A 27,519-nucleotide genomic window follows, 5' to 3' on the forward strand; every position below is an offset into this window, starting at 1 on the left:
TCAAGACTCCGCTCCCTCGCATTTGCCTTCCAGATTTCACAAGGGACAAGGTCAAGGACATGGGGGTCCTCGTTGTCGCCGTTGCTTTTGCACACTCCTCTTTTGACGACATGTTGTCGGCCTTCACGCTCCGGGGTCGTCGAGAAACTCTGTTGCACGAGTCGGTGCATCGAGCCGTCTCGCACTTAGGTTGCAGCCGGAGACGGGCGGGATGGCGTGGTGTCGTCTAGTTCACGGCGTTAGCGAGTGGACGCTACATTATTTTTTGCATCCATCTCTGTTTACTAGGCAGCTACTGTAGGCTCGAGACAAGTTTCGCTTTGACTAGAATTATGTCTTCATCGACATGTGTCAACCATGGATAACTCGTACAGACATTGATTCATCACACAGAAACCGTTGACCAAGACAATGCCATCATTCACAGAACCGACCCCGTTTCATCGGTTCAGGTCGGCTTCCTCACCCGAACCGAACATCGGACCAAAATCCCACCAGGCAATGATGCTATTCCTCCCCTCATCACAACCCCAACTCCAGGTGTCCCCCCTCCCCCGGTCTCTTACAATAGCAACCTGCATCCGATGCATCCTTCACTGCCAACCGGGTCGGAGTTGACGGCACTTGGTTGGAGAAGCTTCACCCACACCCAATCTGCAGCAGCAGCTCCGTCCTCGCCGTTCCTGCGGGACGTGAAAGCGCACTCCTCCCTCTCGTTCGCGGGGAGGGGGAGGACATTGCCCCTTTCGGCAGTCCGGGGGAGACAGGCAGAAACATGGGGTTTTTGGTTGGCGGGCGGCCGGGTGGGATGGAGGCGGACAGATGGGCGTCTGTGTGTCTGACGCCAAAGAAAGTGATCGTCCACACCTTTTTCTCTCTCGCCTCGTGCGTGGGATGGATGAGGGGAGGACGGGTGGGTGATGGAAGCCCAATGAGGGATCTACCATGTTGCTGGAACCGTGAAGCTGGAGATGTCCATGTTTGACGACTTTTCCTCTGTCCGTGCCATCCGAGAAAAATACGTGTAATAGTGAGTGTTGATCAAAAAGGTTCCCCAGCTGGACCCTACCTACGTAATTGGAGGTGTGTTTAGTTTTGCGAGTTGGACTAGCAGCCGCCCTACGCGGAAACGGCCCCAGCCAAAGCACATGGTTCGAGACAGGCTAATGTTGGTTCAAAGGCGCCGAACATCCAAGCGAGGCCAGACTTGGGGTAGTATGACACAGGTGCAGACGAGAGACACGCACCAACAGGCGCGTGTATGTATGCACAGTAATACGGGGGGACGGGGGAAATGAGGATTTGGAACTGGCAGCAGCAGAATCTTGGCTGATTGATAATAATTCTGTTTGAGACGTGGAATTCCAGTTGGTGATGCCTACATGTCAGCGTTGACTTTACGGGGTAGAGTCATGATCGGCCAGGCCCGCCCGAAGAAGCACCACATGTCGACAGTTTGTCGTGTCACCAAGCAGGACCTGAGCGATTGAGTAACAGGAAATGAAAGACGTGGCACGGCAGGAAAAGTAACATCCCATCAAAACAAATCATTGACATGTGGTTTGAAGCAAGAGAAAAAAAAAGTTGATATCTCTGAATCAAAGATGGCGTTTCGACCAATCCCAGGTCTCGTCTTGGTTATGACAGATGGAGATTACATCTGGATAAGAGATGGGGGGTACGTACCTCTCCCCTCCCATCTCCAGCCTGCAGGCAGACACACACACTCACATTTCAGCTGCTCCTGCAGGACATTGGAAAGAGAACCCGAGGCATCTCCTAGGGGAAACAGAGCGAGTCTCCCGAATTTCCGTGAACTTGCAAAAGGTGTCAATAACATCGGACTGACAATCCCGATGCACGCCGCGTCTTCCCCCGTCCTGTCTAAATCTGGGGTAAAACAGGTCACCTGGTTAGAGTCCCTCTGCACATCCCCCAAACCAACAGCCCCTCGCGTATTCTTTCTAAAATGACCGAGTCATCATCCATCTGTCTCTCTCCCCCATGCTGTTCACGAAAAGGCTGGCACCGGGACCGGCATCCTGGACCTGGGGGGAGGTTGGCCCTGTGTCTGTGCGCGATGCGATGGATGGATGCCGTGTCACTCCAACGGAATTGGCTCGTGGGTTTTTAGCTTATTTTTCCTTGCCTCGACATCAGATCCCGCCGGCCTTCTTGTTTAGGCGACGGTAAGATCTGTTGCACGTGAAAGGAGCAAGAGGAGCTCCTCCGTGGTTTTGTTTGAGATGGGGTTGATTCTCTCTCTTTCATCCCCTTCCCTCATGGGTGCAGATCTGTACCTGCACATGCTTTTGAGGTATGAAAGGAACTTGTTTATCTTCTCCTTCAAGAGTACACACTGATGCCCTTAATTTCAAATATTATTTATAACGTCAGTTACACTCTGTTCAGCCACTGTTTCTCTTCCTACCTGTGTCGCCTCTACCTGTGTCACCTCCCACTCTAGGGCAATATTCGCAGAATTGCTCTGTGCGTTTCGCCTCCCCTCCCCCTCCCCCAACCTCCGATAAGATAAAAGAGTTGAAGCAATCAACCAATCATCATCCTCCAATCAAGACAGACAACTTCACCTCAAGCTCTTGTCTGGGGAAGCCGGCCAGCATCGGCCAATCCCCTGAGCCCTCTGTAGTTTTTGGTCAAGCGAATTCGCTGAAAATGACTGTCGCCCGCCCACAAAAATTCCACTGCCCATTCAAAATCTGGCCCGTGCGGCTGAATTCCCAGCTTGAAGTGCTCCGTAACTCGGAAAAGAAAACAGTTGGGAAACTGTGACGCATCTCGTGCGTGCGGGCGCTGCAATGTGATAGGATCAATCCAACCCTGGGCTCAAAACTTTTGCTCAACCTTTCCAAATACTTACAACCAACGCATTCCTCGACACTTTGATCTCTCCGTGACACTTGATCGTCAATTGACTCCTAGTCGCACCCGTATTCACCTTCACAATCTACAGCATGGCGTCCGACTCCAAGCCTGAGGGCAGCATGCTCTGGGGTGGCCGATTCACTGGTATGACTCCCTCCGTGGTCATGATCGCAAAACGATGGGATTGAGCTGACCTCGAGCTTAGGCGGCCTCGACCCCCTGATGGTCAAGTACAACGAGAGTATCTTCTTTGACCGTGTCCTCTACAAGCAGGACATTCTCGGCAGCATTGCCTTTGCCCGCGCCAACGCAAAGTCTGGCATCATCACCCAGGAAGAGTTTGAGAAGATTAGGGAGGGTCTCCTCGAGGTCCAGAAGGAGTGGGAGACTGACTCCTTTACCATTATCTCTGGTGTCGATGTCAGTGACACACCCTTGTTATCACTGGCGCCATCTCTGACCACCTCTACAGGAGGACATCCACACTGCCAACGAGCGCCGACTGGGTGAGATCATTGGCAAGAACATTGCTGGCAAGCTTCACACCGGCCGCAGCCGCAATGAGCAGGTTGTCTGCGACATGCGAATGTGGCTCCGAGACGAGCTCCGAAAGATCGATGAGCACCTCGTCAACTTCCTCAAGGTGATCGCCGCCCGCGCCGAGTCCGAGATCGAGTACATCATGCCCGGCTACACCCACCTCCAGCGAGCCCAGCCCGTCCGCTGGAGTCACTGGATGCTGTCCTACGGCCTGGCCTTTGCCGCCGACCTGGACCGACTCCGCGAGACCATCAAGCGCGTCAACCGAAGCCCTCTGGGCTGTGGCGCTCTTGCTGGCAACCCCTTCAACATTGATCGTGATATGATGGCTGAGGAGCTGGGCTTTGAGGGCCTCCTCTGGAACTCGATGGGTGGCGTTGCCGACCGAGACTTTGTCTCCGAGTTCCTCCAGTGGGGAAGCATGTTCATGCAACACATTTCTCGATGGGCCGAGGATCTTATCATCTACAACACTGCCGAGTTTGGCTTTGTCCGTCTCTCGGATGCCTACTCTACTGGCAGCTCTCTTATGCCCCAGAAGAAGAATGCCGACAGCCTGGAGCTCCTCCGAGGAAAGGCTGGCCGTGCCTTTGGCCACATGGCCGGCTTCATGATGACCCAGAAAGGTCTCCCTAGCACCTACAACAAGGATCTCCAGGAGAGTCTGGAGCCCATGATGGACCACGTCAAGACCGTTTCAGACAGCATTCAGATCGCCAACGGTGTCCTCGCCACCCTGACCGTCAACCCTGAGAAGATGAAGGCGGCCCTCGACCCCTTCATGCTGGCCACTGATGTGGCTGACTACCTTGTCCGCAAGGGCGTGCCGTTCCGTGAGACCCACCATATCTCGGGCCGATGCGTGGCCAAGTCGGAGGAGACGGGCATCCCCATGAACGAGTTCTCGTACGAGCAGATCAAGGCCATCGATGAGCGATTCGAGGAGGACATTGCCGATGTCTTCAACTACGAGACGAGCGTCGAGAGCCGATCGGCCAAGGGTGGCACCAGCAAGGCCACGGTTCTGGAGCAGATTGAGGTTCTCAGGAAGATGCTTGCCTGAAATTTGTGAGCGTGAGCGAGTTTGGTGGATTCGGGCGTTATAGGGTTTTGTTGGATCTGGTCTCTCTGCACGGGAGGAAGTCTAAAGGATGAAAAAAGTCTACTGTGAAGATTGAAGGTTGTCTAGAAGTATAGAAAGGCGCGAGCGCCCGGAACCATATGGAGTCGAACATGATATTTTGTCCGCCAGAAACTCTACTTCGTCATTGTTTACCTGTTGTTCATCATTGATTCGCAAGCGAAGCAACTCAACCCGCTTCACCAACACTCGACATCAACACTTTGTCGCCAAGATGGCTACAGCTCAGACATTGACAATCAGACAATCAAGGCGACCTCAGATAAACCTCCAAATCCAGTCGGGATTCTTTACCATTCTCAATGAGGACATCCGCAACCTGATCTGCCAGTATCTATTTGGTTGTGCAATTGTTAATATTGATTATGGGTGCCAAAGGCACCACTCCCACACATCATTACTAGGCACGTGTCAGAGGGCATACAAGGAGGGCATCCACGTGCTCTACTCAACCAACGTCTTCAAGTTTAGCCAAGACGCCGGCCTGGACAGATGGATGGATAGCATCAAGGTGTTGCGGTGGGATCTTATCCGCAAGGTCGACCTGCGCATTCCCCTCGCAGTGGACCTGTGGCAGTGGGAACAAACATGGGAGAAACTTCGCGCCATGCCATATCTGAGATCCGCGAAGCTGCGCTGCGAGAGCAAAATCAAGCTTGTTTATCAACTGTCGGGGCGCCTCACTTGCGAGATAAAGGACCCCTTTAAGGGAGGGAGGTTCTTCCTTCCCTGGGCTCTCAATCCGATGCTGTGGCCGAGAATGAGCGACGAGATCACCTTTGAGATCCTTTTCAACGTCGAGAAGAGGAAGACTTTGGGGATTCTACTCAAGGAGCTGAGGGCTCGGGAGATGCGGGGGATAAAGATCGGATGGGTCACCTGGGCTGAATTTGAGGAAATCAGCCGGATTGTCGAGGCTGCCAGACCACTTGACTTGGCTGGACCAGAAGAACTCAAACGGCTTGACTTGTTAAAAGCAGAAGTAGTAGCAGCAGAGCCGATTATAGAGTGGGAGGTGGTATAGAACCTACTTGGGAGGTGTCGGGTTGAAGAGGCTTGGTGGTTTGTACTAGATCTCATGCATGCACAGGGAATGATGTCTCTTTGTGTGGAAAGGAGACGAAAGGGCATTTGGTGAATAAAGGCCGCTTGTAAAACTCTTGAAGAGTGAGTGATGGCTAGAGATTGTTAATTCTGTCGTTGTTTCACTCATCGTCGCATCTTTCTTCTTTTCACCTCCTACTGCTTTGTGCAGTTTTTCACTTCACAACTGGACCTCCCAGGAGACTATTAAATGCGGCAACCCTGCAGCTGAGAACATTCCCTCAACCAACAAGAAAGCCGGGACATCATCCATCACAACCACGATGGTCCGGTTCGAGACAGGCGATGAGCAGAGCCACTCAAGGTTCTTCACCAAGCTTCACCCCGACGTCCGGCGCGAGATCTTCCTCCATCTCTTCGGCTCCCGCCACGTGCACGTCATGTTCAGCAGCTGTGAAATGAACGCCCGGAAGTTTTGGAGGCATGGCCATCCACCTCTCACGCATGTGGGCTGGCTGCACTGCGTGTGCAGGCCTGGGGCGAAACTTCTTCCTCATGGGCATGATGAGTACACTCACAAATGGAGATATTTGTCGACCAAGATCCTGTGGACCTGTAAGAGGGCGTGAGTATTCAAGGTGTTGTCATGAGGAGGGGGACTGACCTAGCTGTAGCTACGAAGAGGGCATCGCCCTTCTCTACAGCACAAACACCTTTCTCTGCCAGAATCCGATCGACCTAATCAACTTCAACAGCATTGCTATCGATCATGTGCGCTTTATCCGCTTCCTGGAACTACACATGTCCCTCTACGAACCAGAGACATGGCGAAAGGAGACTGATGCCTTCAGGCTCGTTGTCTCGACGCTCCTTGACAGGGAAAACTGGGGCGCCCTCAGGCTGGTAAAGATCCGCGTGGTCGATGAGCTGGAAGATCCTATTCCCAAGAGGCAGAAGCAAAAGGTGCGAAGGGAAACCCAGAGGGAGTTTGGCCGTGCTGTAAGGGCGCTTGCGGAGAGGGTTCGCGTTGAGGTAATCTTGGGTGACAAGGGTGACAAGGAGATTATCCAGCCGCGTTCGCCTCTGGACCAACCCGGGCTCTCATTTGTCAATGCGAGCGAGCATTTTCCGGATCGGCAGGGAGACGAGGACCAAGGGATTGACTCGGATGATGATGACGCTTTTCACCGCGTCATTGGTCGCGTCTATAGGGCCGGTATATAACTTGATGGATGTTTCCATGGATGCAATGTAGAGGAGGGTGTTCATAGGTATCAACCAGGGACCTAGGGGATTAGATTGGATCAGGATGAAAGCAATACCCAATAAGGTACTCCCCCTTTAAGGGGAAGGGGAGTGATAATAAAACATAGTAATAGTAATAAAATAACCAATAAAAGAGATTTAAATATGAAATTCGCTCAGACTATCTTTCAAATTGACTATCCCACACCTAACGCAAATGCCTTGAGAAGAGTTATCGCTAAATGAGTCCATCGCTTGTCTTGGATACAGGATCGAGGTCTCGTAGCCCATCTGGCCCTTCTGTGAGATACTCCCTACCACCCTTGAGTTTGTCAGTGACACCATCGATAGCATTCTGGAGCCAGTACTGAGTTCCATTGGGAATTGCCAGCGTCTTTCCCGTCTCCCGGTCAACCAGCCATTCTTCATCTAATGTGCCCAAGTAGAGATCAAAGATGGGGGTATAGTCTGCAGAGCGCCAGGTTACAGATGTACCACACTCGCTACAGAAGCCGCGGAACCGACCAGGCGAGGATGTGTATTCTTTGAAAGAAGGGAATGTGTCAAGAGCTGGTGTAAGCTGCTCAGGGGAGAGAACGAGGAATTGTGCGACGAGGGACGATGTCCACTTACGGCACATGGTGCCTTGGGATGTCAGCAATTATCTGGTATTCACATATCGATTTACGGACACTGGCATGATGAGGACTGATTAGTTAGCGGGTGATTCAATCAACTTCAGGGGAGACTGACTACTGGTGGCCATGGGAATTCTGGCGTGAAATTGACGGTGTATCTGATGGCACCACAAAGACATCCGCCCGTGATGGAACACGGTGTCAGTTGGCTTTCTTCAGGCATCGAATTGGGAGACTTTGAGCCTTGATGAAATTATTAGCAGAAACAGGAAGCAAGCAAGTAGACGGGGATGTAAGAGGCCGTCGGTTTAAGCTTTGCCATGTTTCGGCTTACATGTAAGCCGATGAAACATTAAAGAAAAGATGTAAACCGATTGGATGACATTCCCGAGCTTAGATATCCCGTGTAAGAGAGACTGCGGTGAAATACTGATACAACCTCGTGGACCAGTAAGCTTCAAGAAAATGCGAGGCCATTCTCCGGAGATAGGCTATTGCCGTGGGAGTATAAGCTTAAATGCGTTGGTTTGCCACGAGCTAGCAAAGTCACCGGCCTTAGAAGCAAGTCCCCGTTAGAGATGGATGTTGACGTACTAAGCCCGAGAAGGCGGCAAAAGGTCAAGACTGGCTGCAAAACATGCAAGTAAGTGGTGCCGAGGAAATACACCTGCACATGCTAATCATCTTAGACTTCGCCGTATCAAGTGCGATGGAGGGAAGCCATCATGTAACAAGTGTCTATCATCTGGTCGTCTCTGCGCTGGCTACGGGATATGGGATGAAGGACGGGCATCTCCCATCCAATGCACCTCACTATCAAAGCTAAACACCCCTATCCCGCCGATGGCATCTCAAGAGGAAAAGGGGCACTTTGACTTCTTTCGTGTCATCGCAGCCTCCAAGCTGGCAGGTGCCTTTCCCTCTTCCTTTTGGGAATCCTTGGTCTTTCAGGCAAGCTCTTCAGAACTTGTTGTTCTTCACGGAGCATCCGCTTTGGGCGCTGCATACAAGAGCAGGGCTTAGACTATCTGCGACGGGATGCTGCAGAACCACGTCAGTGCCGATGTGGCAAACAGACAAGACCAAGGCTTTGCTGTCAAGCAGTATGCCAAAGTGCTGGATATGCTGCAAATGCAGCTGCCCAGGACCGAAAAGCGGCTGCTTCGGAACGGGCTCATTGTTTGTGTCCTTGCGACGGCGTTTGAGCTTGTTCAGGGGAATCACAAAGCGGCGGCGACTCACCTCAGGAATGGGTTTATTCTTGTCCGTCGGGCGCAGAACTGCGGGTATGAAGTTGGGCCTGATTTGGCTGAGCCGTTTACTCGAGCTTACATGCAGTCGATTCTCTTAGAGGGATCAAGCAGTTTGTCGGACCTGACAAAGGAGGCCTGGATATCGACTGAGATGCCAAAGACCTTTGGGTCCTTTCGCGAAGCCAGGCATCACCTCGACATGTTACTCATTGGCGCTGTACAACTCTCGGAGGACTTTGAATCGGACAATTACAGATGTCCAGGCGATATCCATCAGCTTGCCACTCTAGAGCGAGCTTCATCGGCTTGGATACGTGCATACGAAGCAAGTCTCCAGGACCTACTGTCCCAGTCGAACCATCGCACAATCTACGGCGTCTTTCTGCTTCGTATGTTCCACACCATGGCATCCATCATGATCTCTACAACCCAGGCCCCTCACGAATGTGTCTTTGACAAACACATTGAACAATTTGCATCCATCATCGACCAAACGTTGAAAATGTGGAACATGAACGGATTCGCTGTGGGTGGCCCCTTCGAGGGTCACCGTAGCGTCACCGGGCCTAGAGTGACTTTTGACCTCGGCATCATATCTCCCTTGTATTACACGGCTGTAAAGTGCCGCAACCCGAGACTCAGACGACAAGCTATTGGTTTGCTCACAGTGGCTCCATACAGAGAAGGCATCTGGAGTAGTGTTGTGGTCGCCAAGATTGCGCGTGTGGTGGTCGACATGGAAGAAAACGGCTTCTATGCAGGTGTCCAGTTTGAAGAGGATTCACTGGCTCCTACTGATGCAGAGAGATATGGCAGCTTGCCTATACTTCCAGAAGCAAACAGATTCCGCACGGTACGGGTGTCCGTCGGGGAGGAGACGGGAGGACGGGGGATACTCAGCTGCAAGAAAGCGTCCAGAGCTGGGCTTTGGGTTGAAGGAAGAGTGGAATTTGACTTTGCAGATTACTTTGAGATATAGAGGAGAGAGAGAGAGAGCGCGCTTGCTGCATAATGGGAAGAATGCTTTGTTTGTAGATGGGCACCAGGCACGGTTGATATGTCCTTTGTGTTTGCTTGTTTTCTTGACAGTGAATCGTTGTGCTCGACTGGCTGCCTAATTTCTACCAATATTTTATGCACCAAATCCATCTCTCTTCTCTTCACTTCTTCATTCTCACCATCTCCCCCTTCCGCCACATCCCTACCCTTGATGCATATGCAGCCATCATCGAGCGCTCCCTTTTAGCATCATGCTTATGAACTTTGAAACTCGGGATCAGATCGATAAGCCCGGCCCTGTCAACGCGCAAGAGCAGTCCCCGTTCTTCCAAAAGATCATCCCCGATGTCCGGCGTCTGATCTACTTGGAGGCCTTTGGGTCTCGCTCAGTCCATGTTGTTCCTGGACGGCGAATAAACGCTCCGGAGTACTTCTTGTACACTTGCCGACAGCCAGACGATGCGCCGCCTCATTCCGAATGCCCAGACGTGGGTGAAGAGAAGTGTAGACTGTCCACTAACCTTCTCTATACTTGCCAGATGGCGTGAGTCTCGTAGCAAACAAAAGTCGAAGAGGATGCTGACGAACCGTGCTGCTTCAGATATAACGAGGGGGCTACACTGCTGTTCAAATCCAACAAGTTGCTGTTCTCCGACCAGACCGACTGCTCTTTCTTTTTCCACCTGGTCCCCGACAGCTTCCAAAACTCTGTCCGGAGTCTCGATGTCTGCGTCCAGTTCCACTACTACGACACTCACCTCATCCAGCCAATGTGTGAGATGCTTTCCAACTGGACGGGAGACTTTAAGCTACGCATGAGATGGGACATAGATCACGTGCGCAGAAAGAAGAGATATGACAACTTCAACACGGCGCTGGCTGCCATTCAGCAGCTGATGAAGAACCCAAGAGTCCGGCCCAAGTTCTGGGCACCCAAGATGCTAGAGGACGGGATGTGGTTGGTCTTGGAAAAGGATGATCGTCCCAGGCTGGAGTTTGTTAAGGATGAGAGCGAGCCTGACCCGAACGACGGAGAGGGGGATGACGATGGGGAGGAAGATGAAGATGAGGATGAGGACGAGTACGACTGGGACGATGACAGTGAAGACTACTATGAGGATGACAGTGATAGTTACATGACTGATATGGATCATGATGAGGCGGAAATGCTTAGATATTGGCAGGCACTTGCTAGTCAGGCGGAGGTAGATTGATAATAGCCTCATGCAAGCATCTGAGGCCTAGAACTGGTGGCCAGCTGCCTGCCACTCCAAACGAATAAACTTCCATTTTCGTCCTCCCAAGGACTGAGGTCAGTTTTCCTAAAAGGGATATTTTGAATCTTCTTAAAAGAGACATCTCATTGTCCTTTCTCTTGCTCCTTTCCCCCTTTCCACACCTTCAACTCGACATTCTTCTTCACAGCGAATTTCAACATCAGACATTCCAAATCTGTCTCTTCATACCCAAAATGTCTGACGTTTCCAGATTCAGCGAGTGCCGCGTCCAGGATGGATCGCCCTTCTTTACCAAGTTCCCTCCCGAGATCCGCCGCTGCATCTACCGCGAGACCTTTGGGGATCGCCGAGTTCACATTGTTTCCAAAGAGACACACTACATCAATCCTCAGAAGAATATGTCGACTATTGTTTCACGCCGATGGACTCACCATGTCTGCATTCGGGAGATCCTCGACAATGATGATGCCATCCATCCTCACCACGAGGACAAGGACAAGTCGTGTCGTCTGGCTACCCAGATTTTTCGCACCTGCAAGCAGGCGTAGGTTTTTACTCATGTGACTGATTATTCATTCGACCAACTTCAACGCAGGTTTGAAGAAGGGTTTAATCTGTTGTACACGTCCAACGTCTTTGCCTTTGATGGGGGCCACAACATGAGCCACTTCCAAGACACCTTCCGCACCGCTAGCCTCATCAGATATATCGAGGTGTACTCTAACACCATGGTTTTCGGGGGTGACGATGTGAGGCCGATGGCAGGGGAACTCGACACCATCACCCAGGCCCTGGAGAAGCGGCAGACACCCGTCGAGCTGCGAATCAACTTTTCAGTCAAAAGCTCGCCGAATTATGACCCCCGGAAAGCCGAGGAAATAACCCACGAGCGGGCTATGGGTAGTCTGGTGGCGTGCTTTGCAGGAGAGTTCCTTGACGTATTCTTCGGTGTGGACCGTTGTCGCCTGGACATTGACCTGCACTACAAGCTGAAAGACGGGTTTGAATACTCGCTGGAGAGGGTGGCTCCTGTCGGCTTGGGAACCCCACCTGTCAATATCACGTTCTTTCATTATGCTGATGAAGAGGATGAGGAGTCGGACGAAGAAACAGAGGATTGAGAGGAGCTTCAGAACAAGCAAACTGGGAGGACATGAGACATAGACATGGAACCAGGAGTGAAAAGAACTTTGCGAGGATAGTTACTATAAATCTGCACATTGGCCTTGTCACCGGGTTCAAGTAAAAAGTGAGACGCCAGTGCCAAGGTATAAACTTGTCGTCCTCCAATACCCAGAAGATGATAAATTTATAAATTAATATCAACTTTTATCTAATTATGGTTATATTCTGGATTTATTCTATTCTCATAATAGTCGTGATATTCATGGAGAACCAGGTGACCTCAGTCTCGCTCATCAAATGGGAAGCCGTGTTTGATCTACCGTTTGGCTGCATATGGATGCTCTGTTCCGCGCACAACCATTAGAGCCGGGCAGGGTCCAAACAAGGGGAGTCAAACTTAATGCAGGGGCCCGAGGACATCTTGCTTACTTCCAACTCTACGCTCCATGATGGCTCGGGTACTCGCCGATGTGACCACTCGAGACTGCATCTCGCCTGCAAACGGGCTATTCAGGACTGCATCACCAATAGCGAGACCCAGGACGCCATGCGCAGGGCATTTCAAGACTGCCGCGATAGTGAGTATCCGCTATTTCTGGAGATTCTCCTGCAGGTTTCCACGTCTTGCCGTCGCAATACTGAGCCATGTTTGCTCAGACTGGACATGGACAGTTTAATCCTGCCACTGCTGACTTCTATATTAACCCCAAGTTCTCCCACCATTTTCTCCGTAAATCCTTGTCTACCTATCTACATTTGAGCGTCCTGAATCATTATCTTTCCGACCTATCCACAATGCCGTCGGTAGTTTTCCCCAAGCTCGGCGACCAACCCAACTCCCCCTTCTTCAAGAAGCTTCCCCCAGAAATCCGAAAGATGATATACACGGAACTCTTCGGATATCGCCACGTCCATGTCCTCTTTCATTCGTCCGGGCATCTGAAGCCCGAGTTCTCTTACACCGCAGAAGGAGCACCCCCTCGGAGAAAGATACCTGGCTGGGCACATTGGATCTGCCAACAGGGCATCAAGGCTCCGCCTCATAAGCACAGCGAGGTGCATCACGAGTGGTACTATTTGTCCGCTAGCATCATATTTACCTGCAAGTATGCGTGAGTACTCCTGACTTTGACGGATTGTAGCCAGGGCCCCGACTTGACTTCAGCTTCGAAGAAGGCATTCCTATTCTCTACGGTTCCAATTCTCTTTCCTACAGCCATACCGCTACCTACTGGGCTTTTGTCGACGTCGCCGGACACTACATCGATATCATCACCAACTTAAACTTCAGTCTCGCTTTCGAGCTTGATTGCCATTCACTTGCCTCTTATAGAGACTACACTAGCCCCATGTTGCTATTATACTGGCTTGTGAACCTCAAAGCGAGCAGCCTTGATTGTCAAATCGATATGGACCCAGTAGATGCTTTATTAATCAAGTTCGCCCAAGAGAAGGTGCTCGCGGATAGCCCTCAATTCCACTTTTTCCTGCCAAACCTTGCAAGGACGTCGGTTGAGCCTGAGCTGCGCGGCGGCGTAGACAACAATAAAGTCGAGATTCATTGGCGAAGCGACGAGTCTTATTCACCCACACAATTGGCCAGGATTCAGGATACGAGGGAGATGTGGGATGAGGACTATATCAGCCCAGGATAATACCTGCTGATTGTGTACTTTAGAAAAAGAAGGGAGGGTGAGCACGACCTGGGAAAATTAGAGTGATTTATCAGATCACAACTGACTAAATGGCACACAAGGAGACGGAGACATTGAGGGACGAGGTCGAGACAGAATGACACAGATGTGATGACAGAAATGATGCATTCGTGGGCAAAGGGATTGAAGAACAAGAGAGTACACGAATACTTGTACTTGACACAACTTACACCTGTTATTTATTGTTACCCAGGAATAACTACTCAAAGGCCAAGACACTATCCAACCAGAGTATCAAGGCGGAATCGGAGAACTGCCAGAAACAAGCACCATTCAAACCAAAACAGGCCGGCCACAGCGAAACCCGTACCCAAACTTGCCCTCACAAACCCAATACTTGTACAACCCAGCTTTAAGCCGGAACTAAGGATAGAACTACTGAATCAAAGTAAACGGTACTATACAAAGCCTACCACGACCTCTTGCGAACGACATCGCGCACAATCCGCCGGCACTCGCTGGGGTCCTCAAAGACATGCCAAGCCTCGCGCGGCACACCCTTAAACGCCTTCTCGAAACGCTCAGGTTGATTCTTCTCTTCGATGCCAAACGAGGCTACATCAGTGGCCTTGCGGATGAGGATCATCTTGATCCAGTGGGGGAAGGCTCGGTATCTACAGCATCTCATCAGTAAGAGATATAAGCTCACAACTAGGGCACTTACACCTCGCCGTACGCCTCGGGATCAGATTGCGTAGAGTCTCCAATCACAATCATCTTCTTCTTCGGTAGCCACGAGTGAACCTTCTTCATGCGATCGGCCTTGTACTCCTCCGTCCCCATCGTCAACGCCGACAACAATCCCGCGACAGTCCGCCAACTCGAGTCCCTCAGCACGAGTGTGCCTTGTGGGAAGTAACGATCACGGAAGTCGCGCAACAATGGATACAAGTTGTAGGGCGAAGCGGAAAGATAAAACCAAGGAGTGTCGCGGGGTAGAAGGGACTGAAGATCCGAGTAGAGCTCAGGCATTCCGGGAACTGGGGTGGGCTCGTCGACAAAGGTGGACTTGAGAATTCCCAGAGGATCGCTTGTCATGGTGACTTTGATGGTATCGTCAATATCTAGGTACAGAATGTTAGTGGCCACTCATACTGACACATGGGCTAAAGACAAACCTGAAATGACGCCCCATCCTTCAGGCCCAGCATAATAAGTCTGCATATCAAGTATGCCCCTGACCTCCCTAGGAACCAGAGCCGTCGCATCGACCACAGATCCCTTATGATAGCGCTCGAGGGGCATGACACTCGTCGTGATGCCGTTGACGCTCGTCGGCCCCAACCTCAACTCCTTCTTACGGTGCTCAAGCCAAAATACTCTCGCGGCTTGAATGTCCCATAGGAACGGAATTATCCTCTCCTCGATGACATCACGCTCCGCTGCATCTTCTGCAATACCCAACGTCTTGGCGATGCTCGATACAATGTCTGCGACACGACACTTGGGCTCGTTCTCGAATACTGCAGCAACAAACTCGGCCTCCCACTCGTTCGTGTCTGGATTCCGGTACGCCGTGTTATCAAAGAGCCAGACAATATCGCCGCTATCGACAGCCTTGCCAAAAGGGTTCAGGTTCGCGAGACGGGAGAGCCATGCCGAGATATTAATGGGAGCAGCGAGCGCCGCGGTCTGAACTCGCTGTAAAGCTGGGTTTCTAGGGTCGGGCAGGTCGTGCTCGACCTTGTCAAAGTTGCGCGCCTTTCTTGTTCGTAGCTGCATGTCGCCTGCAAACGAGGACGGGCTGAATTCTGTTTCTGGCATTGTGAAAGAGGGAGAAGCGGCCCGGGTGGCCGCGACAGGTATATGGGATGTAGGTTTCTGCTGTGAGTGATGCCCGAGACTGCGGGGAGGCAAAGAACGAGGAGGTCGCGTGCAAAGAATGAGTCTTGAGAACGGAGGAACTGTATCAGGAGTCGTGAGGTCGCGTGAATGTTTGAGGTCAGGTTTCGGAGTAGGACGTCAAGGCGGAGCAGGCAGCGAGGGCCAAGACAATGTTTACTAAAGTCGCAAGACAGGAAGGTCTCAGTCACCAGGGCGAGGCGACAATAAGAGCAGGCGCCCGACATCCATGGCTGCTGAGCACGCCCAAGGCTTGGCTCTGCCCTGTGACCTCATGGGCATCAGCAATGCTGTGCGGGGGGGCCAAGACATGGCGATGCTTAATTATTGCTTGTTCAATAGGATGGCTGGCCTCAAGATCGTCAAAGATCGCCCGGGGAGTGTGAGGTCCTTTTGGTGTGTTTGCAGAAAGGCTGTGGGTGGCCGAGTCCAGGTGACGTCGCTGCATGATGACGATGCCCTTTCCGACACCTTAAAACGGCAATGCTACGCTACGCTATTACACGTACAGTAGACTAGTAACGGGATGGCCATGTTGCTGGCTGGGAAAGAGAGCTAAGGTGTCAAAGCACCTATCCCATGAGTGCCCAAGGACCTCCAAGCCGTACCTTGCCCCACTCTGACCACGTGATAGCCTCAGTACAAGCGGGGTACGAAAAGTTAGTTCAATGAAGCTATCACAGCCAAAATCACATACAAATTATTTTGAACTGAACAATGGCCACTCTCTTAATTCCACAAGAGGCACAAGCCCTCAATGCCTATGATGACAAGAGCTTTATCAAGGAAGATCATAGCCATCAAATGCACCCTAATGACCCGACCCGGGTGGCTATTTTTCCGGCCGAAAAGGCCCGCGGCACCAACTTTGAACCCTTCCACGTAGAGACACGCAACTTCCACATCAACACACCGCCGCCATCGCCGCTGCAGCTATTCCAGCTTTTCCTTCCTATTTCCCTTGTTGAGAGATGGGTCCAATACACTCAAAGCTGGCTCTCGTGGCTCAAGGAAAATAACGTTGTCGATAGCTGGAGTCACCCGATGACGAAGAATGCAAGGCTGCGAGCTTGGCAAGGGACCTCTGTTGCAGAAGTATATGTATGGCTTGGAGTACTAATTTATATGGGTATACATAAGGAAAGGACCATTAAGAGCCATTGGAGTACTCCAAAGCCAGGGGAACAGCGCCCTTTACACTCCATCATCAAGTTCATGCCCTATTGGAAGTTTCAGATCCTTCACCGCCACCTTCGCCCTTTTGACTACGCCAAGATCGATGAGACCGGGCCTCTCCCGAAGGTATTCCAAGCCTGTGATGAGTGGTCTGATCATATACAAGCTGTGTCAGCGGAGATCTTCATCCCGGGCTCTCATCTCGCTGTAGATGAGTGTATGATCCGCTTCACGGGCAGGTCTAATGAGACAACAGTCGTCAAAGGCAAGCCTATTCCTCGAGGCTTCAAGATCTGGGTTATCGCACAGCACGGCTTCTTTTTCCGCTGGTTCTGGCATATCACGGGCGCACAATACGGCGCCGTTGGTGTTGAGCTTCCTCCCGTAAAGCGCCGCTGCACCCGCCGCACGCAAGGATCGCAGGAGACACAGGGAGGCTCCTCAGACGAGCCTATCGCCTTGAACTCGACCCAAAGCGTCGTCGTGGCCCTAGCAAATACACTGCCAAAAGCGACATATCACGTCTTCGTCGATAACCTCTTCTCGTCGTCAGATCTCTTCCGCAGCCTCCGCATGCATGGCCACGGAGCCACAGGCACGGCTCGACCTAACAGCGGCATCCACGAGGAGCTTGTTCACGATCTCCGGGGCGATAAAAGACTCAACACTAGCTACGACTTCAACCAGATCAAGATGATCCCCACGCCTGACAACAAGGTATCATGCCAGGACGCTTTTCTATGTAAATCCCTTACTAATCTATCTTTCCTTTATATCATAAGGTTAACCAAATCGCTTGGAAGGATAACCACCTCGTCCTCTTCTTCACGACTGTTTTTTCCGGCGAGGAACGCGTTGAACGCCGCAGAAAGAAACCCACCTCCAAGAAGCCCGAGGCACGGCAGATCCGCCGCTTCTTCGGTGATGAAGCCGTCAAGGATATCCTCATTCCCACAGTCGCCGCTGACTATAATGATGAAATGAACCACGTTGATCGGGGCGATCAGTTAAGGTCATATTGTGCGTATGATCATCCCTTGCGCCGGGGTCCGTGGCAGGCTCTTTGCTGGACTTTTCTTCTTGACGTTGCACTCGTAAATAGCTATATTATCCAGCTACGAGGCCCCGAGCCACAGTGGAAGCGATTCACGACTCAGAGAGAGTGGCGAGAGTGCATTTATAACGAGTTATTCAACGCCTACGGCCAGAAAAGTCAGGCAAGGAAGCTCTACCGGTCAGGAGACGAGCATGACCTCCAAGACCCCGATTTACAGCGTCAACACGCCAATCGGCAGGTCAATCATGTCAACCGGAAGGTAAAATCAGATTGCATTGCTTGTCAGGGCTTTCGGCAAGGTCAGGTGCGGTCAAAGGGCCAGAAAAGAAGCCCTTTTAAGGAGCTCAACGGCAATCAAAGGAGGCCTCGCAAGCAGACCTGGTTTGGCTGCCGGTTGTGCAATGTCGCTATTTGTAATAGCCAAAATTGCTGGGACTTCTATCACCATATAATTTAGGTGAGAAATCTTGTACCTCTCATTTGGCGCATTTTAATTGGCTATAACCCCCCATCGTGACCTGCTTGGAGGTCCTTGGGCACTCATGGGATAGGTATGCACCGTACTGTAATTGTTGATCGTTTGACGCTTTGAATTGTGCTCGCTCATCATGGCTGCGCAGGCTTGTTGGGAGCGATCTCGGACACAGTCAGCTTAAAGCACTAAGCTATAACTAGAAGCGGCTTGCATGACTCTAAATCTTCACCCAGGCTTGCATTCTCCGATGATCCGTCATTATAAGATATCAATTCAATATAACTATTGACTCTTAGTGTAGAAACCAGCCTTCAAAGCAGTCTCTACTACCCATAGAACGGGGCTTCCTTAGATCGTGCCGTACTCCTACTTATAGCAGGAATATCAGTAATCTTGGATAAACTGTCAGGGGTGTTAGTCTGGTCAGGTTGGGCGCTTCGAAATATGTATATAAAGTATACAGGTCGACATCCTTGGTTGCTTACGAACTCAGAGGCACAGTATAGTTGGTACCTTGCAGATTCAAAAATGCCTCAAACCATTTCATCCAGTACCTGAGTTCTGATTGTACTCGGAGGAGCACTTGATGGTGGGATGGAGGGGCATCTCTTGGCACTACATCACTGCCGTTGTCGTTAAGAAGTACTTTTACCAGGGCATTTCTATCTCGTCTCGAGAGGTATCTCTTATCAGAACTGTCTAAGCTGTGATTTGCATGGGTCGACTCGCCCCACAAGCCGTCGAGCAATCGAAGAAATGCCCCTCCACGTGCAAGTACCCCGCTAAATCACGCGGCGGCTCTGAGTCTTTGACGCACCTTTGGGAAGCAGTCTAAAACTTCGTGACTTTGCCTTTTTTTTCTTCTCTGCAATCACAACGACGGCACCCACGACAGCCAAACTTGATCCTGAGCAACATGACTATCACTGTCGTTCTTGGGGCCCAATGGGGTATGTTTTTCTCCCTTACCTGAAATATACCCCTTCCCCGCACCCAGCCGATATCGGTCCCATCTCATTATACTGACCAGGACTTCCGCAGGCGACGAAGGCGTGAGTACTCGAGGAGGACCCAACACAGCCGATGACACCCAAGCACTAACGATACTGTGTACTCAGAAAGGCAAACTGGTTGATGGACAGTGCCAAGATGCGCAACTTTGTGCCCGAGCCGCGGTAAGCACAACGCAGGCAGAATCCGGTCCACCAACGGCTCGCACCGATCCCCAAAACATCCCCAGACGACAAAATTGCGCTAGAATACCTGCTAATTAATCTCAAGGGTGGTTCGAATGCCGGACACGAAGTGCGGTTGGTCGAATCCTTTCCATATATACCTATTGTGTTGCTAATCGGTGCGAAGTATAAACGGAGTTTCGTATAGGTGAGAACCAGCACACGTGGAAGGACTGGGTGGTTGCTAACATAAAGGCAGTTTCCACCTCTTGCCCTCTGGGCTTATCAACCCAAAATGGTTTGTCAAAGATAGTGATTGTTCAAGCTGGCAGCAGCGAGGCTGACAAGTATCATAGCATGAACTTCATCGGTTCGGGTGTAGTCTTCCACGTGTTAGTCTTCATATGGCCCTCCACCCTTACCTCGACTACCATGTCTTCACCTTGGTGATGCCTCGCCTGGCTCACACCCTCAACCGAACATGCCAAGAAGACTGACTTTGTCCTCTAGCCCAAGTTTCTTCAGCGAGCTCCAGGAGCTCCAGGACAAGGGCCTGGTTGCCGTACATGATCGGATTCTTGTTTCTGATAGGGTCAATGTCCTCTTGGACATGCACATTGCAGTGGATGGTCTCGAGGAGAGGGAACTTGGAGGTTCGTCCCATAGTTTCCGAGATTGTCATTGAGAAACAGCAGCTAACGTCTACCCCAGACTTGGCTATCGGAACAACAAAACGCGGTACGCTACTCCCAGGATTGCATGCTGGATTGTCCTTTTGTGCTTCTGTCCCCTCATTGCAAACATTCCCAAATCTCAATAACGGGGAGAACCTTGGTCATCGTTGTGTTAGCGACGCTATTTAAGCAACGATGTCTAACGTCCGCCATAGGCATTGGCCCCTGCTATCAGACAAGCAGAGCGGTAAGAGATGGTCAAGTCAAAGGAGTGAATCGTGCGCTAACTTTCCCAGCGAACTGGCATCAAATTGACCGACGTCTTCCACCCTGAGCTTTTCGAGCAGAAGGTGAGGCGCTTAGCCGATGGCTATCAAAAGCGCTTCGGAGAACTGTTCGAATACGACATCAAGGCCGAGCTTGCTCGTTTCGATGAGTACAGGGAGACGCTGAAGAAGTACGTCGTGGACGGCGTGTCCTTCATGAGATCCGCACAGCAGAGCAACACCAAGATTGTGATCGAAGGCGCAAACGTAAGGCTCCAATCCTACGACTAAACGGATAGCACTGAATCGGACAGGCACTGATGCTCGATGTTGATTATGGCTCCTACCCAGTAAGTTTCTGTCAACTTGGCCTTTCAGGTTGCACTGGTACTTATGATTCACCACAGTTCGTCACTTCGTCAAGTACTACGCTTGCTGGTATTATCGGTGGACTCACACTGAACCCAAAGAACATCACGGAGGTGGTTGGAGTGGTCAAGGCTTGTATGTCGATTGCTCTAAGGCCGTACTTCACTGCTGACTAGTAACAGATACCACTCGTGTCGGGTCGGGAGCCTTCAAGACCGAAGATACCGAAGAGTACGTCTTAATTACCACGCTGAAGCCACTCTAAGCTGAATGACAACATCAGGATTGGCACCAAGCTCCAGGAGATTGGACGCGAATGGGTGAGACCACAAGCGCCCTGGGGTTTCGAGCCTCTACCGCTGACAAGACTTAGGGAACGTCGACTGGCCGCAGACGCCGATGTGGATGGTGAGTTTTCATCATGGCTCTTTGCTACTGACAGGCGTACTAACCGTTCTCAGGCTCGGTAGGCACACCCTCAAACCCCCGGGTAGTAGGGAACACAACTGACAAGCATACACAGACCTCGTTGTTGTCAAGTACAGTAACTCGATCAACTATTACGACAGCCTGAATCTCACAAAGGTAGGCAGTGCCCATGGCATGCTTGTGGCACACTTCAAAACGCTCTAACACTCTGCAGCTCGATATCTTGGATACTTTCGAAACGATCAAGATCGCCATCGCTTACAAGATCGACGGTGAGGTCAGTAATGCCAACGAGATCATGATGGATTGTGGAGACGCTCACCGTTTGGACAGGAACTGGACTCTTACCCTGCGGATCTTGACATCCTGGAACGAGCCGAGGTGGTCTACCACGAGATGCCAGGCTGGCAAAAGCCGACCACCAACGCGAAGACCTACTACGATCTCCCCAAGGCGGCCCGCGATTACGTCGAGGTGAGCATATTCGCATGCGTCAGCAGAACGAATAGTAGCGCTGACCACCAGTAGTACATCGAGAAGTTTGTCGGAGTCAAGGTAGGAGTGGTAGCATACTGACCTGAACCGCAATTGCTAAAGTTGAGCAGATCAAGTACATCGGCACTGGTCCTGACCGTGACGCCATGATCCAGCGCGCCTGATTGCGCGAGACAGAGGATGCACCCGAGGCTTGACTTGGGTCGTGCGCAACGAGTGGTGGCCGCCGAAGCCATTCGGTGACCCGAAGAAGAGTGTGCGCATTTGGAGAATAGATTTGGATTTCTCACAGGTAGGCCATATCTTAGACCAAAACTGATAGCCACTTGGGATACCTGCCTCCTTCCGTGCATGTGCCGTGGGCTGTGATGCATCCTGTGTGCGAGTATTACGGGCTGGAATCGATTAATGGCCCCTGGCCCTGGGTGTGCTTGACTGTGCCGCTATGATCGATGCGAGATGCTCTGAGGACTAGATTAGGAGAATGACAAGGGGAGAGATAGGTCGAGGGGGATGTCAACCTGGCTACGCTAGGTTGAGTTCTGGCATCGTATAGATCGATGCTGCTCACTTCAATGACGGTCACTCGGGAGGTAGTAATAATTGGACCAATGCTGATGCCTTGGCTGAGATGATTGTTTTTTTTTTTTTTACCACAGAACTCACACACTATCGCCGCTGACTACATTCCGTGCCTGGGAAAAGGCATCTTCATAAACCCATGGCCTATGCATAAGGCCCCAGGAGAAGTACAAGGGCCATTGTCTCCACTGTGAGATGGATACGACAACTCGCAAATGCCATGCCGCGTTACAATACCTTCGGCAGTCGAATACGAAAATGGGTTAACGCTATTAACCCTACCCCCCAAGATCCATCAAGATGGCGCCAACCGCCTAGACCTCGGGAGAGGCGCTGAATCAACAAATCCAATAATCCCTTGGTGCTCCGTCAAGGGTCGACCCGGAATGTCAACTTAAAGTGGGAATCGACGGCATTAGATAGAATTTGACACCACATAATTTGCCAGAGCCATGGTCAAACATGACATAAAAAATAAGATGTTGGCTATGCTAATGCTCCCGGATCCCTATTGTATATATATATAAGTACAGAATGAACCGCCTCAAGTCTAGCGACTCGGGAACCAAAACACCCCCTAAAACGCCATTCACCGCTCTTGATCCTGACCCTGTCGTGAATCATGCATGATTTCCCCCCTTCTCTCGTATGATGCTCGGGTATCAACCAACGCTACTATCACAACGTCGAAACAATGCTGAACCAACCCTTTGCCCGGTTATGTTCTTCTACCCCACCAGCCCTTCTTGATGTTTCGATCAAACATGTTATTGTGGACATCCTCGGCCATGACCTTGACCGCACCCTTCATGGCCCTCTCACTTATGGTGAACGAGTCGTAGAATAGGTGGTCATCGGGGGCTTGACATTCAGCCGTCAACTGCTTCGTCTCGATAACCAGATCGTCCGTCTTGCCCTTGACGCATGGTGTCCAGACATCGGCGAATCGCATCGAGTCGTTGCTTGATAGAGTTCCACGCCCTAGCGAGTCTGCCACCTTTAGGCGCTGCATCTCCTCCTCTGTCATGGCATCGAGGATTGGCCTGACGGGGTTGAGTTTGAATCCAGTTCGCAGAGGATATGGAGCAAGGATGACCCGATCGCCGGCTTTCTCGGTTTCGTTGGTGTGCTCAGCATTGCTGGTAGTATCGTCCCTTTTGGCTTCGCTCGACTTTTCGGCTCCCTCTTCCACCAATCCTTCGGGCTTTTTCGTACCCTTTTCCCTCCACTGCGAGATTGCAAACGAAACCATTCTGTTCCAGTGCCTGGTGAGCTCGGCAGCATTTCGCGTCTGCTCGGCAAGGCTGTTGGGGGACGGCGGCTTCGGTCGACCACTCCAGCCGGGAGTCATCGAAATGTCAAAAAGCGTTGGGATTATGATGCGGAAGCTCTCAAATCTGCGCTCGTCGACCTTGTCAATGGCGCCAGGGGCGGTTAGCTCCTTGACCTGGGACTCAGTGGCATTGGTCCAAAAATCCGAGTAGGCAACGGATTTTGGGTCCAGTGATGCCCGGTACAGAACCTCGGCTTGGTCGATGATCTCGTCTGTCATTATCTCGATTATCTCCTCCGAGTGTTCTCGTGGCATGGCCGCCATGTTCCAGATTTCCCATGCGCCAAAGGTAAAAATCCACAATGTCTCGCGAGGGGTAGCTTCAGGCGACGGCATGGCAAGGAACTCTTGTACCTGATCTGCCAGACTGGGGACTTGGAAAGGGGCCGGATACTGCTGAGAAAGGTAGTCGTAATCCAGAGCAGGCTTTTCATTGACGTCGGTGTGTCGGGTTACGTCGAGCAGCTTCTGTATCGCCACTTCGTAGAGAGTGCTGTTGACGAGACCTTTGCTGGGACCACCAGACGGCACGAGGGAGATGTGTGATGTACAGTTGAGCTAGGATGGATGTTAGTTGCATAGTTAAACCCCGTTGTTGATTTAGCTTACCTCTTCGCATAGCTCCTCAGTCCACGTTCGGCGGCTTCGCGAGGCGTCGGTGGCGCTGCCCATGATATCGGGGGAACCGAATACCACGATCCTCAGGTTCGCTTCTGGTAGCGGCTCAGAGCCCCACGATAGGAAACCATTGTGAAAGGAGCCACCCGATATGCGTGCAGGCAACAGGCCAAAAAGCACAAACACAGCAAAAAACAAGGCCGAGGCTTGGAGGAGGAGCCTGAACCCTCCACGCCAAACACGGGTGGAGCAGAAAATGACGACGTTTCTTAGGCCGAGCTGGCTCATCAAAGAGTTGTCGCTGTCATGATGGCTTGGGAGTTGATGGTCGAGCTCGGAGGGTGATTTCCATACTGGGTTGAGCATGATGCGACGAAGCTGCATATAGTGACGAAGTTGTAAACTACGTTCCAAGTCTAGGGTCGGGGAGAAGTGGACTTGAAAGGGTGTTTATAGAGATGCCGTTCCAGCCGAGGCCGGTGATGATAAGCGGATAACGGAAATGCGAAAAATAATCACTGCCGATTTATCCAGTCGAGAACAAGAGGCGTACAATTGATTCTCGCCCAAATTCTGAAGCGCTGACGTCGTGTGGAATGCTGGCAGTGGGAGACGCTCGCTAGGTTCGGGCGAGGCGTATAGATGTGGATGAAGCGAGAGAGCGAGGACGAATCTGCGTCAACTGCTCATCAAGAAAAAGGTGAGATGCCGAGATACGGTCTAGAATGTTTACGCGGAACCAGAGGGAAAAGAATTCGTGAGAAAGTGGTTGAAACGAAAGACTTGATGTGTGCAGTGCAGCGCAGTTGGGAAACTCGTCAAACAAAGCAACAACACAAGTCAGGAGAATACGGGAGGGAGTTGGCGGGGGACAAACAAGGGGTGGAGAGCAGTGCAACGGCCTCAGCGGAGGGCCACCGACTTATTAGGCACTAGAATGCCCTCCCCCAGGTCACCGGCGTGCTGAGCCAAGAGTTATCGTTGCCGTCCAAGAGCTTCGATTTGCGCGGCCAAGCTCGACCTGCCAGCCTTGTGGGAGCGGGATTGTGGGAGGAAGAGGCAACATCAGGGATGCAGCGCATGGATACAAGACTCCAAAAAACTCGATGGATCCCTGCGCATTTGTGGGATTTATGTGGCCAAGAGTCCAAGACAGCTCCTCGCCCAGAGGTCGAATCTCCTGAATTTCGCCTGTTTCAGCCAGTCGTTGGGTGTCGTCTTGCGAGGTGCAGTAGCAGTCCGTCGAGTTTGTGCCCACATCCCGTGAGTGTTGCGTTGCGTCGCGGTGCCGTCTCCCGCCATGTGAACCCCGATCCGGCCTTGTCCTCGTCATCTGAATGGCTTGCCGCGAACCAGCTGTCGCGTCCAGAAGCCGATATCCGTAAATTGAACCCCAAGAAGTCGTCGTCAGCAGTGGAGCGTTCGCGGTTGGCGGCGCCTCCTGTCAAGCCACCGGCACTGCGGCACAGACAAGGGTCCCTTCCAAAGTGACATTGTCCAAGACATGCTGCCGTTACATTGGCGAGTTTGCGATTGTCGAGAGCGGTGTTGCACCCTTCTGGGAGATTGTGTGGGGTGACGAATAACTGTAGATGAAGTACGTCTTGGTGTTTTGTGAGGCCGGAAGAGGCAACCAGGCACGAGGCAAACCCCAAGACTCAGGTACCAGACATGCATCATAGCGGCTCCCTCCCGTTTCAACAAATCAATCATCCAATGTGTTGCAGCAAGCCCCAAACGTCGATGCATAACACCCTATCCTGCCATCATCAATAGGTATGTAAACTCGCCTCTACGGCTCTGTTTCATTTTGTCCTGATTCTTCCCTCAAAGCGGTTATCTTCTCCGTCCACTATCTGCCCTGACGTTACACATGCATCTGTTCGAGGGTAACATGTATCGTGCGTCATCAGTGAGATCGGTAATAACACCTCGCAGCGCCGAGACTGTAGGCACATAAAATGGGCCGATGATGAGGTCTGCCGAGATGTCTGTTGTCCTCCCAAGGACAAAGTCGGCATCTCGTCTTGTGTAGCCATCGACCTGTGGAAGGAGATTGCGGAGATATGAGTCTGTGCCTCACCTCAACGCTCAACAACCTGTGGCTTAAAACAGTTGACGGGTCCTCTGTGCCACGATGCCATCATCACGGTGGGCTGCTGCCAAGAACTATCCAATCTTGGACTGTGTAGGATGGGGTGCTGTCAATGCCGCTGTCGCTCATGCGCTGGCATTTCCCCGTGTCTCCCCATTTCTTTTGGCCAAGCCGGCCCCGGACTTGAGGCAACTCCAGACGCCATACAACGCAAACTTGCAGCCATTTGTGACAACAGTCGCCATAAGCGAGGCAGGGCCGCCAGCCTGACGATGCTGATTCATCCATGTCAGCTTTTGGCGCCATTGGCACTCGAATCTCTGTGGCGGGTGAGCGCTAAATAACCTGGGCTGCCGCGCCGGGCTGTGCAAAGCCAAGGCCTTGGTAGAGGGTGTAAGCAAGGCAGATCGCAGCGCGATCACCAAAGGAGAAATTGACGAGTTGAGTTGAGGGGATGCTCTGCAAAGGATTCATTAACTGCGGAGTCCTGGTTCTTGTAAACATCCTCCCTTCAGACCGCGTCACGCGGGTCAAGAAATAAACAAGACACCAAAGGCGCACCGTTTAGTTCTGCTTTCAAAGACCTCTCTCTACAATGACAATGACAGTACTTTATAGAATGCCCTAAAAGAATAAAAAAATCATTTTAAAAAGAAGCAATACTCTACATCTCTCGTTGCTTACCTATTATAATATCATTTTGAAAACACCTGTATATCTTAGTACCCTTAGGGGACAATGTGCTCATTGAATCTCAGCAGTGTCTTCTTGTCTTCGCCCGGCTCCGCGTCTTCCATCACGGAACTGCCATCCCTGCATGAGTGGAGAATCCTTTTCCGGCCTTTGGTTACTCGATAACACAAGGTTTGAGTACATTTTCGTATCAGCACGACGGAAGCGTGAAAAAGGTTTGTCCTGATGTTGATGTCGCTCGGTCAACACTTCCAGAAAACTGGACTCTTGTCCTTGATGAAGGAAACCATCGAGTCAAGTCTCAGGAATGCGAGATGAGTAGAAAGGTACAGGTCCAATCGGGGAAACTTGACCAAGACAAACGTTCCCTCATAACGGGGTCTTGGAAAAAAGAATCATCCTGGAAATGCCTTGTC

At 51.5% G+C, this 27,519-nt stretch overlaps 9 protein-coding genes across 9 annotated transcripts; 6 read left to right on the forward strand and 3 right to left on the reverse strand.

Annotated features, from left to right (window-relative positions):
* Positions 1-2,975: 2,975 nt before the first annotated feature.
* On the forward strand, positions 2,976-4,489 carry NCS57_00708000 (Arginosuccinase; the record flags this gene model as incomplete). The annotated part of the gene is made up of 3 exons (XM_053056944.1): positions 2,976-3,030; positions 3,092-3,306; positions 3,359-4,489. The coding sequence occupies 3 exons, from the start codon at positions 2,976-2,978 to the stop codon at positions 4,487-4,489; spliced, it is 1,401 nt and encodes a 466-aa protein (XP_052913139.1).
* Positions 4,490-4,781: 292 nt separating this feature from the next.
* Positions 4,782-6,835, forward strand: NCS57_00708100 (uncharacterized protein; the record flags this gene model as incomplete). Its single annotated transcript, XM_053056945.1, has 4 exons — positions 4,782-4,911; positions 4,972-5,536; positions 5,823-6,236; positions 6,286-6,835. The coding sequence occupies 4 exons, from the start codon at positions 4,782-4,784 to the stop codon at positions 6,833-6,835; spliced, it is 1,659 nt and encodes a 552-aa protein (XP_052913140.1).
* Positions 6,836-7,094: 259 nt separating this feature from the next.
* On the reverse strand, positions 7,095-7,496 carry NCS57_00708200 (CENP-V/GFA domain-containing protein; the record flags this gene model as incomplete). The annotated part of the gene is made up of 1 exon (XM_053056946.1): positions 7,095-7,496. The coding sequence occupies one exon, from the start codon at positions 7,494-7,496 to the stop codon at positions 7,095-7,097; it is 402 nt and encodes a 133-aa protein (XP_052913141.1).
* Positions 7,497-8,532: 1,036 nt separating this feature from the next.
* On the forward strand, positions 8,533-9,726 carry NCS57_00708300 (Zn(2)-C6 fungal-type domain-containing protein; the record flags this gene model as incomplete). Its single annotated transcript, XM_053056947.1, has 1 exon — positions 8,533-9,726. One exon carries the CDS (start codon positions 8,533-8,535, stop codon positions 9,724-9,726), a length of 1,194 nt encoding a protein of 397 aa, XP_052913142.1.
* Positions 9,727-9,997: 271 nt separating this feature from the next.
* Positions 9,998-12,105, forward strand: NCS57_00708400 (uncharacterized protein; the record flags this gene model as incomplete). Its single annotated transcript, XM_053056948.1, has 4 exons — positions 9,998-10,290; positions 10,348-10,827; positions 11,235-11,528; positions 11,580-12,105. The coding sequence occupies 4 exons, from the start codon at positions 9,998-10,000 to the stop codon at positions 12,103-12,105; spliced, it is 1,593 nt and encodes a 530-aa protein (XP_052913143.1).
* Positions 12,106-12,904: 799 nt separating this feature from the next.
* NCS57_00708500 (uncharacterized protein) lies at positions 12,905-13,764 on the forward strand (the record flags this gene model as incomplete). Its single annotated transcript, XM_053056949.1, has 2 exons — positions 12,905-13,221; positions 13,275-13,764. The coding sequence occupies 2 exons, from the start codon at positions 12,905-12,907 to the stop codon at positions 13,762-13,764; spliced, it is 807 nt and encodes a 268-aa protein (XP_052913144.1).
* A 469-nt stretch (positions 13,765-14,233) lies between these two features.
* Positions 14,234-15,588, reverse strand: NCS57_00708600 (DUF2183 domain-containing protein; the record flags this gene model as incomplete). Its single annotated transcript, XM_053056950.1, has 3 exons — positions 14,234-14,438; positions 14,489-14,888; positions 14,943-15,588. 3 exons carry the CDS (start codon positions 15,586-15,588, stop codon positions 14,234-14,236), a joined length of 1,251 nt encoding a protein of 416 aa, XP_052913145.1.
* Positions 15,589-19,239: 3,651 nt separating this feature from the next.
* On the forward strand, positions 19,240-21,946 carry NCS57_00708700 (Adenylosuccinate synthetase; the record flags this gene model as incomplete). Its single annotated transcript, XM_053056951.1, has 22 exons — positions 19,240-19,324; positions 19,416-19,426; positions 19,493-19,549; positions 19,656-19,684; positions 19,737-19,757; positions 19,809-19,847; positions 19,906-19,941; positions 20,060-20,202; positions 20,261-20,287; positions 20,439-20,470; positions 20,520-20,756; positions 20,804-20,839; positions 20,897-20,993; positions 21,041-21,089; positions 21,142-21,178; positions 21,232-21,266; positions 21,320-21,324; positions 21,382-21,443; positions 21,502-21,564; positions 21,621-21,761; positions 21,816-21,842; positions 21,893-21,946. The coding sequence occupies exons 1-22, from the start codon at positions 19,291-19,293 to the stop codon at positions 21,944-21,946; spliced, it is 1,272 nt and encodes a 423-aa protein (XP_052913146.1). The 5' UTR covers positions 19,240-19,290.
* A 1,136-nt stretch (positions 21,947-23,082) lies between these two features.
* On the reverse strand, positions 23,083-24,699 carry NCS57_00708800 (uncharacterized protein; the record flags this gene model as incomplete). The annotated part of the gene is made up of 2 exons (XM_053056952.1): positions 23,083-24,255; positions 24,307-24,699. The coding sequence occupies 2 exons, from the start codon at positions 24,697-24,699 to the stop codon at positions 23,083-23,085; spliced, it is 1,566 nt and encodes a 521-aa protein (XP_052913147.1).
* Between the last annotated feature and the right edge of the window lie 2,820 nt (positions 24,700-27,519).

Source organism: Fusarium keratoplasticum, chromosome 5, assembly GCF_025433545.1.
Source record: "Fusarium keratoplasticum isolate Fu6.1 chromosome 5, whole genome shotgun sequence".
Classification (NCBI taxonomy): domain Eukaryota; kingdom Fungi; phylum Ascomycota; class Sordariomycetes; order Hypocreales; family Nectriaceae; genus Fusarium; species Fusarium keratoplasticum.